The sequence below is a fragment of the Leuresthes tenuis genome, unplaced genomic scaffold, assembly GCF_036924035.1.
Source record: "Leuresthes tenuis unplaced genomic scaffold, fLeuTen1.0.hap1 SCAF_23, whole genome shotgun sequence".
NCBI lineage: Eukaryota > Metazoa > Chordata > Actinopteri > Atheriniformes > Atherinopsidae > Leuresthes > Leuresthes tenuis.
The window spans coordinates 4616813-4630111 of NW_027325377.1; the positions used below are offsets into that span (position 1 = coordinate 4616813).

General features: G+C 39.3%; 1 protein-coding gene across 1 annotated transcript in view; it reads left to right on the plus strand.

Annotated features, from left to right (window-relative positions):
* The window catches only part of LOC140283197 (thyrotropin-releasing hormone-degrading ectoenzyme-like), a 225578-nt gene that overhangs the window by 203797 nt on the left and 8482 nt on the right, over positions 1 to 13299 (plus strand). The window contains exons 17-19 of the mRNA XM_072377909.1: positions 3579 to 3746; positions 9787 to 9927; positions 10017 to 10098. Coding sequence (XP_072234010.1) covers positions 3579 to 3746; positions 9787 to 9927; positions 10017 to 10098 — 391 coding nt within the window. The remainder of the gene's footprint in view (positions 1 to 3578; positions 3747 to 9786; positions 9928 to 10016; positions 10099 to 13299) is intronic.

The window sequence follows — 13299 nt, forward strand, 5'->3', positions numbered from 1 at the left end:
GATAAATAAAGTATTTTTTCATTTAATTTCAGTTTAGTTTGCAGGGCTGGAAACCAAAGTCATGAACTGCGGTATCTCAGGCGCTCCAGGGGATTTTTTGTTGTGGAGACTCACCTTGGCAGCCTCTTATGGGGAATTTATTAACAGAAACAGCAGAGAAACACATTGCATGGCAGCATACACGGAATCCCCAAAGACAGTGATTGTGGTATTTTCTTATAACGTTCTGTGCATACGTGGCAAAACCCAATCTCTATCTGATGCCACTGTGTCTTTGATTTCCACAAACATCTTCTGCTGTTGACCTCACTTGACCTTGAACAATACGAGGCATGAGTAGTGGTAAGTTACTGCTCCCTTCCACAGTTTCCGGCCCAGTAATGTGCATAACCAACGTCACTGTTCTTCGAAATGAGTCAGAGGCACGTATTTTCAAGGTTCACAAAGTTCTTTAGTGTTGCTTTAACGAACATAGTGACACTCAGCATCAGCATTTTTCTCTTATGGGACAGAATTAAGGAACTATCTCGTCCTGGAGATTTTCTTGTTTTGGATGGTTTCCTCCCAGAAACCTCTGGGTTCTTGAAAGATGTTCCAGATGCTTCCGGGAGGTAAATGACTTGCTGACACCTGTCAACAAACTCTGTGTGCGCCTGGAACCTGAGAGAAGTATTTGCTGTATTTATTAGTAAAACATTGTTTTTTATGTCCCGTCTGATCAAAAAATTTATTTTCGTTTAAGCTCAGAATTGTAAAGTCTCTAACATGTGAGTCAGAGTTAAGATTTTCAGACTATAATCAGCTTCATATATAGTACATTCAATCTTAATCTTCTTTAATTGGAATAGGTCCTTTTCATCTTTTTTTTTTTTCAATAAATGTGTCAGAAAATGTCCCTGTCCAGCTGAAGACAGAAGACAGAGCCCAACCTGCACTCCTCACACATCTGGAGAGTGCTTGTTTTGCACAGAGCGCACTCTTTCCTTTCCAGGGTTGCCTTATGTCTTTTCTTTTCTTAGTAGAATCCCTATTGTTGGTGGGGAATGGAAAGTGGTCTTGAGTGGGGGGCTCAACACTATTATTTACTTTTATTATATAACATTTTTGACAGCTAAAAACACTGGCAAAACACTCAGAAGTTTTGTTCCGATTCATCCACCACTGCTCTCCTGCTCCTCTCAGTTCCTGCCTCTCTCCCACAGGCAATACAGCCACTCCCGTAATGTAATGTCAATGGAAAGCTCAGCTTTCAGAGTCCGTTGGAATTATTTTGATAACATGAATATTTGAGGAGTTACAGTAATTTGAATTATGTCACCAGCGACAGCATCGCAGTTAAAGCACTTTTTAACACTTGATGACTTTTGCTTCATGGATGAATTATGATTTATGGTGTGTTGAAGATTTTGCAAGAAATGTCTGAAGATCTTGTTCTTATCAGTCAGCTTCCACACGCTGCTGCATTTCTCCACAGCAGGCAGTTTGTGTAACCAGCGTTCAGTCCATCAGGTTGCCTGACTGATTCCGCTGCCATTCCTCAACCTCCAAATGGTGATGCATGACATAATAATGAATCCTAGCAGATGTCTTGGTGAAAAAAAGGCAGGTTCAAAAAGGCACATCTAAGTAGCATCACTTCTGCTCCATTCTGCGTTCACATAGAATTTTTACAAAGACAAAGAGTGAGATAAAGTTCAAATCAAACAATCCTAATTACATGATCATCGGACAGCTTTTAGCACACGGTGTAAGAATGCATCTTTACTGATCACAAAATGTTATTATTTAAAATGTTAATGGTGAAGACGTCATCTAAACCACATATACACACATAAAAACAGGAAGGCACTTTCTCCAGGTGATGTATCAGGTAAATACTGTGTGTGATGTCATCACTTACAGGACAATGTTTTCCAAGATGTTGATGATTAAATGGTTTTACATCCTAATACCAGCAAATTGCATATTAATAGTGCAACATGTTAACTCATGTGGTCTTTAAAATCCCCATGAAATCAAACTTAATGTCTTCTGTGTTGTTATATTATTGTCACTTACACACCAAGACCTGGTCCCAAAATGAGCGCATTTAATATATATTTCAAAGTTCCGATTTCCATAGAAAATACAGAAATATTGATAACTTGTACTCAACAAAACCTCCAATCAAAACAATCAAATGCATGTTTTGTTCATACCCTTTGATACGAAACATGGTGGCGTCCTTCAAACTACCCCCACTGCATGCAGCAGGAGGGAAATATGTTTACACATTGCAGCAAACATTATTCTCAAGAGAGGCACACAGTTCTGTAAAGAAGGAGGGATATACCGTACTCACTCATTTTCCAAAGAAAATATCAGCATTTGACTGAACCACATCTTACAATAAGTGAACTTTTGGGCCAGAACCAACATGGTGATGGAGTCACTCTGGGCAGTGAGTGGGAAAATAATGACCAAATTGCAAATCATCAGTTACAGCCTGACATCACTGCCACCACAATAACTGCCGCCGACGACCACCAGATTTACATCATTACATGCCTAATATAATAATATGAATGTAATAGTGTAGAAGTCACAGTGAGCAGTTTTCATTCGAAATTGTAAAGTGTTGTTTTAGTACTTTTGCTTCAGTAAAACCTCTGAATAAATCTCCACCACTGACACACTGCAGTGCTTTCCACTGTCCTCAAACTGATCGTGCCAGAAACTCAACGTGCTGTATATGGACTCTGCCTTCACCACTGAAAAAAAACAGATTCCTCATAGTTGAGAGAACCTGATGATTCAAACTTATCGATCCCATGAATATTTGCTGAGAGTGAAGACATTGTTAAGGCCTGCTGTTTATTGTTGGAATAGGAAACATTTGGTGGCATACATTTAATTAGCAACTGTAATTAACTGCACATGAATGCACAATGTCGAGTCTAAGCGGTTCTCTATGGGGAAGCGGTGCTTCAAATCATGACCAATCACATCACGGATCACTCCTGTAGAAACAGTATTGTAAACTGAAGCTCAATGACTTTGGTGCTTTTGGACAGTTGTCATTGCTGTTTGTAACTCCCTGTCAGCAGCAACCAGAAATGTAACAGACCCATGATTTACGCCTGTGCAGTTAGGCACTGCTACATCTGCTTAAAGACTTGCAGGAGCTGCTATTAGTCCTCACAGCTGCAATAAACATGTATGTATTCCACTACATTGAATTATTGAGATGGGTTCAGAGGACTACGTGCCAATTAGACTTACTGAGACTTTCAGAATTCTTAGTTGTTGAGAAAATACTTCTAACTGTGTCTGTTTCTGTAGTTCATGTCCTCTGGAGAAATGTTTTAATGCACCTTCCTAATGGAATCAGAATTAGCACACAGAGTGTGTCCTGGTTAATCCTGGGGATGTGTCGTATCAAGGTTTTTAGTTTCATTACCTTCCCTGGTCCTCTGCTGCTCCTGGCCAAAAGAAGTCAAATCAAACACTTCCCTCAAATGTGTGATCCACTTTAATTTTCTGTTGAAAAAGAGCTGCACCCTGACTTCACTCTTAACATTATGTCCTCGGCCCTACAGGATTCCTCCCAACATCCGTGACATAGTTTACTGCACCGGGGTCAGCCTGATGGATGAGGACGTGTGGGAGTTTATCTGGATGAAGTTTCACTCGACGAACGCCGTCTCTGAGAAGAAGATCCTGCTGGAGGCCCTGACCTGCTCAGACAACACATTCCTCCTCAACAGGTACAAACCACACGACTGATTCTTCAGAGACACAAAAAATATGCTTAGAATTTTAAATGAAGTATAAGTATTTTTAAATGTTTCCTCAAGCATCACTGCTCTATAACATTGATCCGAAATTAATTACTCAGAAATTGCTGTTTTCACAGGTTTTCCCGCTTAGCTTATTCACAAGGCATCTGTTGTGTTTACCTTATTAACACATACTGTCGAGTCCAATACAAAATAATGTGAATACTGACACATAGTTTATATTTGCTAGTTACCATGGCATCTTCAATACATATAGATGTTTATAAAGTACACCACAGATCACCTACAAATCAGGACATAAGACAATAAATAAATATCCATCCATCCATTTTCTATGCCCACTTAATCCATCGGTCGGGTCGCGGGGGGGCTGGAGCCTATCCCTAACAATAACAATGCTAACAATAAATAAACAGAAAAATAAAGATAAAGAAAAAATGGGGGTCCTTTCCAGGTCTGAAAATGTACTGCTTCTATGGGAATTAAGAGGGTAAGCAGCAGCCAGGTGCTGCTGATCAATGCACTGATTAATTGATCATCAGTCAGTGTGGGAACCTCTATGAATGCAGAAGTTTTGTCAGGTGTGTGTTAACACGATGCCAAGGAGGAAAGACATCAGCAATGTTGCTGCCCATCAGTCTGGGAAGGGTTATAAGGCCATTTCCAAACTATCTGGAGTCCATCATTCTACAGAGAGAAAGATTATTCACAAGTGGAAAACATTCAGGACAGCTGTCAATCTTCCCAGGAGTGGACGTCCCAGCAGGTTCACCCCAAGGTGAAGAAGCCAAGAGCTGCATCTCAGACTCTACAGGCCTCAGTTAGCATGTTAAAGGTTAAAGGTCATGACAGCACAGTTAGAAAAAGACTGAACAAGGATGGCTTGTTTGGAAGGGCTGCAGGAGAAAGCCTCTTCTCTCTAAAAAGAACATGGCAGCACAGCTTAGGTTTGCAAAGCTGCATCTGAACAAAGCACAAGACTTCTGGAACAATGTCCTTTGGACAGACCAGAGCAAAGTGGAGATGTTTGGTCCTAATGCACAGCAGCACGTTTGGAGGAAACCAAACACAGCATATCAGCACAAACACCTCATACCAGCTGTCAAGCACGGTGGTGGAGGGCTGATGATCTGGGCTGGTTCTGCAGCCACAGGACCTGGGCACCTTGCAGTCATTGAGTCCACCATGAACTCCTCTGGATACCAAAGTATTCTAGAGTCAAATGTGAGGCCATCTGTCCCACAGCTAAAGCTGAGCTGAAACTGGCTCATCAACAGGACAATGATCCCAAACACAGCAGCAGATCTACAGCAGAATGTGGGGAAAAAGAAAAGAATCAAGGTGTTGCAATGGTCCAGTCAGAGTCCAGATCTCAGCCTGACTGAAATGCTGTGGTGGGACCTTAAGAGAGCTGTGCAGAAACCAATGCTGCAAACCTCAATGAGCTGAAGCAACGCTGGAGAGAAGAGTGGCCGAGATTCCTCCACAACCATGAGAGAGACTGATAACGTCCCACAGGAAACCATCACTGCAACTCACTGCTGCTGAAGCTGTATCTAAATCCACAACATGTAGTCCAAAGAACTGTGAAAGTGAAACAAGCCATCCTTGTGCTGTAGGAGCAAACATCCATTAGAAAGAGGCAAAATCCACAGTTTAGTGCGCTCTAAGGGAACAAAAAGAACACATTGATGAGCTTGGCAGCATAAAAAGGCAGGGCATCCACTGAAGATAACAATGGTGAATGATCACATGATCCTATGTGAGTTAAAGAAAAACACCATCACCACATCCAGAGAAGAACACTTTTTAGGAAGAAGGAACATAACAATCATACTCTGGAAGAGAAGACTTCACAGAGCAAATACTAATACAGACATGGCTTCGAGCAAAGCTTTCAAAGGATTAAACCTCAAAAAACCAGGTGTGGTTTAAAACCACAACAGTTCTAGGACATAATTCTGCTGTCAGATAAAACTAAGGTCCATCTATACTCGAACTACAGGGAGAAAAACTGTCTAGAGAAGGCTTGTACATCTCATGATCCACAGCTACATTACCTGTAAAGCACATGGAGGCAGGGTCACTGAATGAACACGACTTCCAGTGGCACTGTGACAGCATTGTTCCCTGATAATGTGCCACAAGACAGAGGCAGCTGGGTGAATGTTGAAATGTACAGGGATACAACTGTCAGAATGTAGCAAGAAATCTGACAAGCTATTCTCAGAAGATGGTATTAAAAGGGTGAGAAATGGTCTTGTTCATCCATGATAACTGAAGTTTAAACAAACAAGCTGGTAGTTTCTTTTTGTTTTTTATGTTAGCAGCGAACTGGATGTAGAGCAGAACTGACAGAACACCCTTAATTATTGACCCTCTGAGGTCTATGATCGGCCCGGCGTGATCAGATCGCAACACGTCATTACGGCGCTGCAGAAAACAAACTACAATTCATTTTGATATTACAAACTTGAAAAAAAAAACGATACCAAGCATAGGTAATGGCAAACATTTTATTTTGGTACATAAAGAGATGACCAGCAGCTGAAGGACTAATGTTTTCCTAAGATCAGTGGTGAATAATTCCTGACAAAACTTGGATTACCCTCCTAAAAACGGATGATTCTGCAGAAATAAATATTTGGTGAAGTACCCACCAAAGTGGCTTCAGAAATGGTTTGGACTCAGTCTAAGTTGAAACCAGTTTCCTTTCTGCTTCAACCACCAGAGCTCTGGTCCCAGGCCTGAAAGCGCTTCAACATGAACGTGAAGACGAAGTAGCTGTGGAAGAGCTTAGTGATCCTTTCATTTTCTTGCTGTGTAATATTCTTATGTCACCAGTTAATGTTTGGAAACACTGTTTGATGTTCACAAACTGAACTGGTGATGTTAAGATGAAAAATTAGACAAATACCGTGCTCTGTGAAGATAAACTGTCTCCCTGGTTCAAAAGTGACATAACTAAGTGGCTCTCTGGTAGTGGAAAATGAAACCAGCTCTTAGTTGCTTCTTTGTAGAATCAATTTAGATCTGGCTGTAGCACAAGCACAGCATCACTTGAAAAGGATATTATACTTCTTAAATTGTGGTATAAAATCCATCAAAAAGAAGTCTGTTTCATGCTGGGATCATTCTGAAAGCATTTGTCTTTAAAGAGCATTGACAAATGTTCTTTGTGATTGGCAAAAACAAACTGAGTGTGTGTGGGCATCAGACATGGGTGCAGAGGATGACATAGCCAACAAGTGTGATGAATTTAATCAAATACTCCTGAAGCTTGTACACAGGGGAGACTCTGTGCACTCAGAGCATTCATCAACATCACACAGCGTGTTGCTGAATTTCTGAAAGTTTGCAAAAAGAAAACAAACCAGACAAAGTTGCCCAAAAGCACTCAGTTCCTTGTGTATGAGCTGCTTTTACAGATTTTTCATGAACCTGGATCAGTTACACTGGTCAAATGAATATTGCAGTCGGACTTGTTGAATTTTCTACTTTGCTTTCATTGATTCTCAGAATTAGCTGCAAACTATGTTTTTCACATCCAGCTAAACTTGTCAGAAACAGACAACAATTCTCCTTTTCTTTTCCCTTTTTTCTCAAAAATCAAATAAAACCGGTGCTAAAATTGCACAGAAACATGAACTGTCTCTATGAGCTGCACAGGGCTTGTGTTAAAATAGAAAATAGATGTTTGTATCTGCAAAAATATTGATCAATAAGAGCTGTGAGACTGAACTAAAACAAAGAAGTTTGAGCTGCACAACCAAAACAATGAGTTTTTCCAGTCTAATAGCAATTTCTATGCTGGTTCTTTTCATTAATCATGGTTTGTTCCATTGTTAACATTCGCTAGTTATTAATGTAGCTTTAAAAACTATCATATCTAAAACCAGAACTGCTTAATTTTCCATACTGTTGATATTTTTTGTTGTTGTTATTGACAGGTCCATAAGACCAGCTTCAGTTGGATTAATATATGATCACAATAAAATGTTAACCAAAAAATGCTGTGAACTGAATGCTCACTGAGATGGATTTTTTTCTTGACAACAGCCAGTTTCAAGTCTGGAGATTGATTTTTGTGGCACACTGACACAAAAGGGAGACAATGAAAATATGCCTAACGCCTGATAAGTACTTACATCCAGCCTGAGGTGTGTGTGACTGTGTTTATATGCGAGCGTGTGTGAACATCAGAGTATTTTATCAGGGGTAAACGGCAGATATATTGTTCAGGAAAATGGCAAGGATGGATCTCACACAAACTTTACAGTGAGACGGACAGTTGTGTGTGTGTGTTTCAGTTATCGATTTTCCAGACACAGTAAACTGTTCTGCAATCAGAGAGGTAGAACTGCATGTTCAGACAGCAGCACACAAACACACACCTGCACACACACAAAAATCAACAACCGCAGCTCAGAAACGCGCTGATTGGTCACATAGGAAAAGGTTTCAGCACAGAGGGATTGTGGGAAAAGAGAGAAAATTGATTTTTGGGTTTAATGAAACAGCAGCTCAGAAATAGACACAAACACACACTCACAAGGAAGCAACAGAAAAACACATGAATGGAAAAAGAAAGGGAAAAAACATTAAAGTGAATCCTGAACCTTTTCAGTTTCATATGTCAAAAAACACAAGATTTAATGTGTGTATGAAATATTATTCTGTCATTCATCTGCAGCTGGGAGTAATCTGATTACTTTACCTCATGTCAGTGTTTTGACAGAAACACCCACCAGCGGGACTGCTGACAACACAACTACAAAATATCAATTTCCATCAGACAACCTGACCTTTTCTACCTACAATCTGCAGACATATGTGTAGCTTGTGTTTGTGTGTCTACATCTTTCTGAGTTATTTCCTCTAATCTTGATCAGAGCCTTTTCTTTTTAATTTCCATTGAAGACAACGGACCCTTCAAAATCCTTCAATTAAAGATACAGAAATAAAGGCAGCCTTATTTTTCAGAATGCCAATACACGCTAGTAATAGTTTTTAACATGCTAACTTTATTAAAGATTTTAGGGGGTTATATTTGTATACGTTTTTTTCATTATGATGAAGCTTACTCTTGTCTAAGTGTCAGCTTAACAAATTCCCATTGGATAAGATCACATTTTTACTATGTTAACATTAACTTAAATAAAAAAGACTCAAAATGATCTTTTAGCTTGCTAACCTTGTTACACATTTTAACATAACAAAATGTATGCCAGAATAAAACCTCCAACTTCATTTTTATGTTAAACAATAGTTTAGTTTGATTTATTTATCATCCAAAAATAGGCTGATGGTTCAGCAGGGAATAAAATTTGTATTCTTACGTTTGAGTTGTAGCATAATAGCTGTTACCATGCTAGCCCAAATAAACCCGGTTAATATGATCCACAGGCTCAGTGTTAACACAATACCAAACATAAGAATGTTAACATCTCTTATTGAGAATCTTTAGCAAGCTAATTTGTTAGCATGTGGCACCCCCAATTGCACCAATTAGAGTATGGTAAGCCAGAGAGGCCTAAATAGCCCCTTAAAATGACAGAAAACCTTAGCATTATTTCAAAAAGAAAAACAGAGTCTCCTGAAAAATATATTACTGTATAAACTGTCAATATGAAATAAAAACTAATTTGACAGGTTTAAACATAAATTTTTATCATAAATGATCCTCTTTGCCCTTATATGTTCATCTGTATAATTTATAGGAAAGAAAATTGGTCATTGGTTGTGCTTCTTGAAAATGAAGACAACCTTGGTGTGACATCGACATTGCATCAAGCATGAAACGGGGCAGCTGTCAAATGTTGCTCAGGCTCTGAAATGAATATGTGGGCATTTGTTACATCAAGTTTTAAAGTTTTAAAGAAACAAAAAGCTTGTTGATGGTTAGTGGACATTTAACCTTTTCTGATGGGATCCCAGCAACCACATTGGGGCAGTAATTTGTTGTTAACATGGTTACTGACCCTGGCATCATCTTTGTATCCTCCAGGTTACTGAACCTATCTTTAACCTCAGACCTGGTTCCTGAGCAGGATGTGATCGATGTCATCATCCACGTGGGCAGAAACCCTCAAGGTCGAAACCTTGCCTGGAAATACTTCAGAGAAAAGTGGGATGTCCTGAATGCACGGTACGACACAAACAGTCAGTGTACAGGTTTGTCCATGTCATACTGTTGGACTGTAATAACTGAAATAAATTGTCATTGTCTCTCTTTAGATATGGCGAAGCTTTGTTCATGAATTCAAAACTCATCAGTGGAGTCACAGAGTTCCTCAACACTGAGAAGGAACTCAATGAGGTAAACACACAAGAAAATGGAGCCAAATTCCACTCACTTACCTGAAGTGTTAGCTTGTTGAACTCTTGATAAGAAGTTTCTCAGATGCAAAATAAGAGAACAGCATCTGAACGTCCCCTATGATGCCCATCCTAAGCAGACTGCCTGTCTAAAGATGGTGCCTATATAGTTAATTTATGAAAACTGCCAATTTAAAGCTTGAATACAGCTAATTACTGTTACTTCGTGTCAACTTATCTTCCATGTTGACTGAATGAGGTCTGTAGTTATTAGCAAAGTTTATGTCTTCAGACCTCCTTTCACCACCTGGCCTCGGGTGTTGTAGCAATGATATTTGTTGCACGTGTTGAAACTGTGCTTTAGAAAAAATGATGGGACCGGCAAACGTCTTAAAAAAAAACTGCAGATGTTCGTTTTTGTCTTTTTCAAAAATAGAGTGGTGGTTCAAAAGGGGAGATAGAAAGGTTCTGCAGAACTGAAAATCTTACTCACATAACTGATCACATAAGCAATGAGCTGTTTCTTACTCCAGATAAACATGGAAAAAACTCCAAAACTAAAAATTGAATAAAACACAACACAAGACCTCTCTAAAAAACTGTCACTGTTTTTATATGTCGTGTTCCTTTAAGTTCCTTCTATTGGGTTTATTAAAGCCACATGTACTTTGACCTACAACCCAGTTTATTAACAAGAAGCCAGATAATGAAAAGGAGCCTTATGCATGTTCTATTTAAGAAAAAAAATTTGACTTTAGATTTTCTGACTCAATGGAAGTAAACTGGATTTTAACCAAGCTTCTGTAATGACTCAGTGTTATAATGAGCCCACAGAGGGACCCAGTACAAGACTGTCAAAGCAGGCCCTACCCTTCACAGTGCATGAAAAGAATCCTGTGCTTTCTGCTGTGTTGCAGTTGTCCAGAGCTAACGTTACTCCACATTCCCCATAGGCAATTAAAAAAAGAAAATGTAACACATCTCTTTTAAATGATCCATCAATTCCCATTTACATTTTATTCATAAATGTAACATTGACATATGTATCAATATACTATGCTTGCATGCTTGCATGATAAAGGCATGATAAAGGCAAATTGCAATAGGCCTGACTACAGCTGCATTACTCGAGTATATGGGTGCTATACCTTTGTGACGAGTCCTATCTTTGTTGTTTTTGATGTGCAGCACAAGCTCCAAAATACTAGAGCATCTATTCAATAAGAAATCTGAAGGTGGCCTGTGGTATCTGGCACCAAGACATCAGCATAAGTTTCTTTTAGTCCTGTAAGTTGCCATTTCGCCCTTGGCCGGTCTGTTCTGTCTGGTACCAGCTCACAAAGTTTGGGCGGTTATTTCTGTGATAACAAAATACAGTCATCTTGCAAAAACAATTTGGTCCAAGTCAAAATCAATTTGGACCTTAAATCTCCCTATTTGTTCAATATCCGACACACTGAGTTTGAGAATCAACTGTTGATTTACAGCCTGAGAGCTTGTTTATGGTAGCATGTTGGTATCCACCTGCAGTGATCCCACCCCATACAGAATGAATGACTTTCAGAATTCAAACATTTAAACATTGGTGGTTCTTCAAGAAGCCCCTCGTAGCTTCTCACAGGTCGAATGTTGATTGGTTGAACGTGGGCTCGAGCCAGGTGGAGGCTGACTATAAAGAATTATTCACAAGGAGAACAAAGCATCAAAAATGATAAAGAATGAAAAATCATGGACGCAAAGCTCAGACAGCAGCTGCACTGAAAATAGTCACAACTGAAACATCTATTTTCACTCCATTGCAAAGCAAATGTTTGACTTCTGTGTTCTCCAGAGCAAAACAAGACTAAAGCACCAACAACGGACCACCACCAAGAGCGGCTCACTCCTCAGATTGTGTCACATATTACTCAGAATGCCCCCTCATATTATTGCATGTACAATTAAAAAGCACCAATGCAAAGTGGTTGCAGAACCACGTCCAAACTATAATATGTCTCAAATACCAATCGGAAGGTCAGTTGTTCAACTCCAGCTTCCCTGGGCCACATGGTGAACACATGGTGAACCCCACGTTGACTGAATGAGTGTGAATGAGTAGAAAGCACGTAGTTAAAGACTAAGACGTGCTGCATGAGTGTGAGTGAATGGGTGGCATGTAGTGTCGAAGTGCTTTGAGTGGTTAGTTACACTAGAAAAGAGCCATACAAGTACAGTCCATTAACTAGGGAATAGTATTTACTGTTTATTTGCTTCATATAACATTTGTCAGAAAGTATTTATGGTATATGGTGTTTATGGCAAATGTTAAACTTTAAGAAGAGAGACTGCTGTTTCAGCCTTAGATATAACCAAGAATATTATCCCTTCTGACATATTTACTCCATGTAATATTTACTGAAAAGAACACCAGCCTGTCCTATTTCAGCAAAGTAAAAATGCTTCTCTACAGTATTAGGACTAAAATAGCATGTTATCTGTCTGCCAGTATGAAAGCTGAGACGTAAACTTCAAGCCTTTCCTATTAATCATGCCGCGTTAATGTGCTTTCAACAGACTCACTACCACATCAGAATGCTAAATTTGGTGTTGATCGTTCCATAAAAAGTAGAGCTTGATTAATGATTTTAATCATTCCACCGTTCAGTAATTCCAAAACGAGAACACTTATTTATCCGTATAATAAAAAGATGCTTCACAGAATGGAGAAATCAGAAATAACATGAAAGCCAGAGGGCTGAAGGTGTGAATAAAACCTTTCTTTTTTTAAATTCCTCTTGTTGGTATGGTAACAAATTGCAGCTTCAGTATGGCCTTGACTGTCAGTGAAACCTCCCAACAAAACCATCATTATTTCCCATGGGATTTCTAAATGCAAAAACAGAGGAACAGAGGAAGATTGACGTGGCTTTTAATTTCAAATCTGAAAAAAAAGTGCCTCTGGTGACTCACACATGGGAGGAACTGGCAGAAAAGGAAGGAGAAAGAGTAGAGACAATATAAACTGAGATTGTGGAGGAGAGGAGGGAAGGAGGAGTGTGGAAAGAAAGTGCAGAGTTAACGATATGAACTGTAGTAACATGAGCTGAAGGGAAGAATTTTCTCCTGCACTCCACTGAATCTGTCAAACTATGAACAAAACTAAGTTTTCTCTTTGGTCTTAAACTTTTTATGAATTCTCTTTTTTTACTTTAGATTAAAGTTC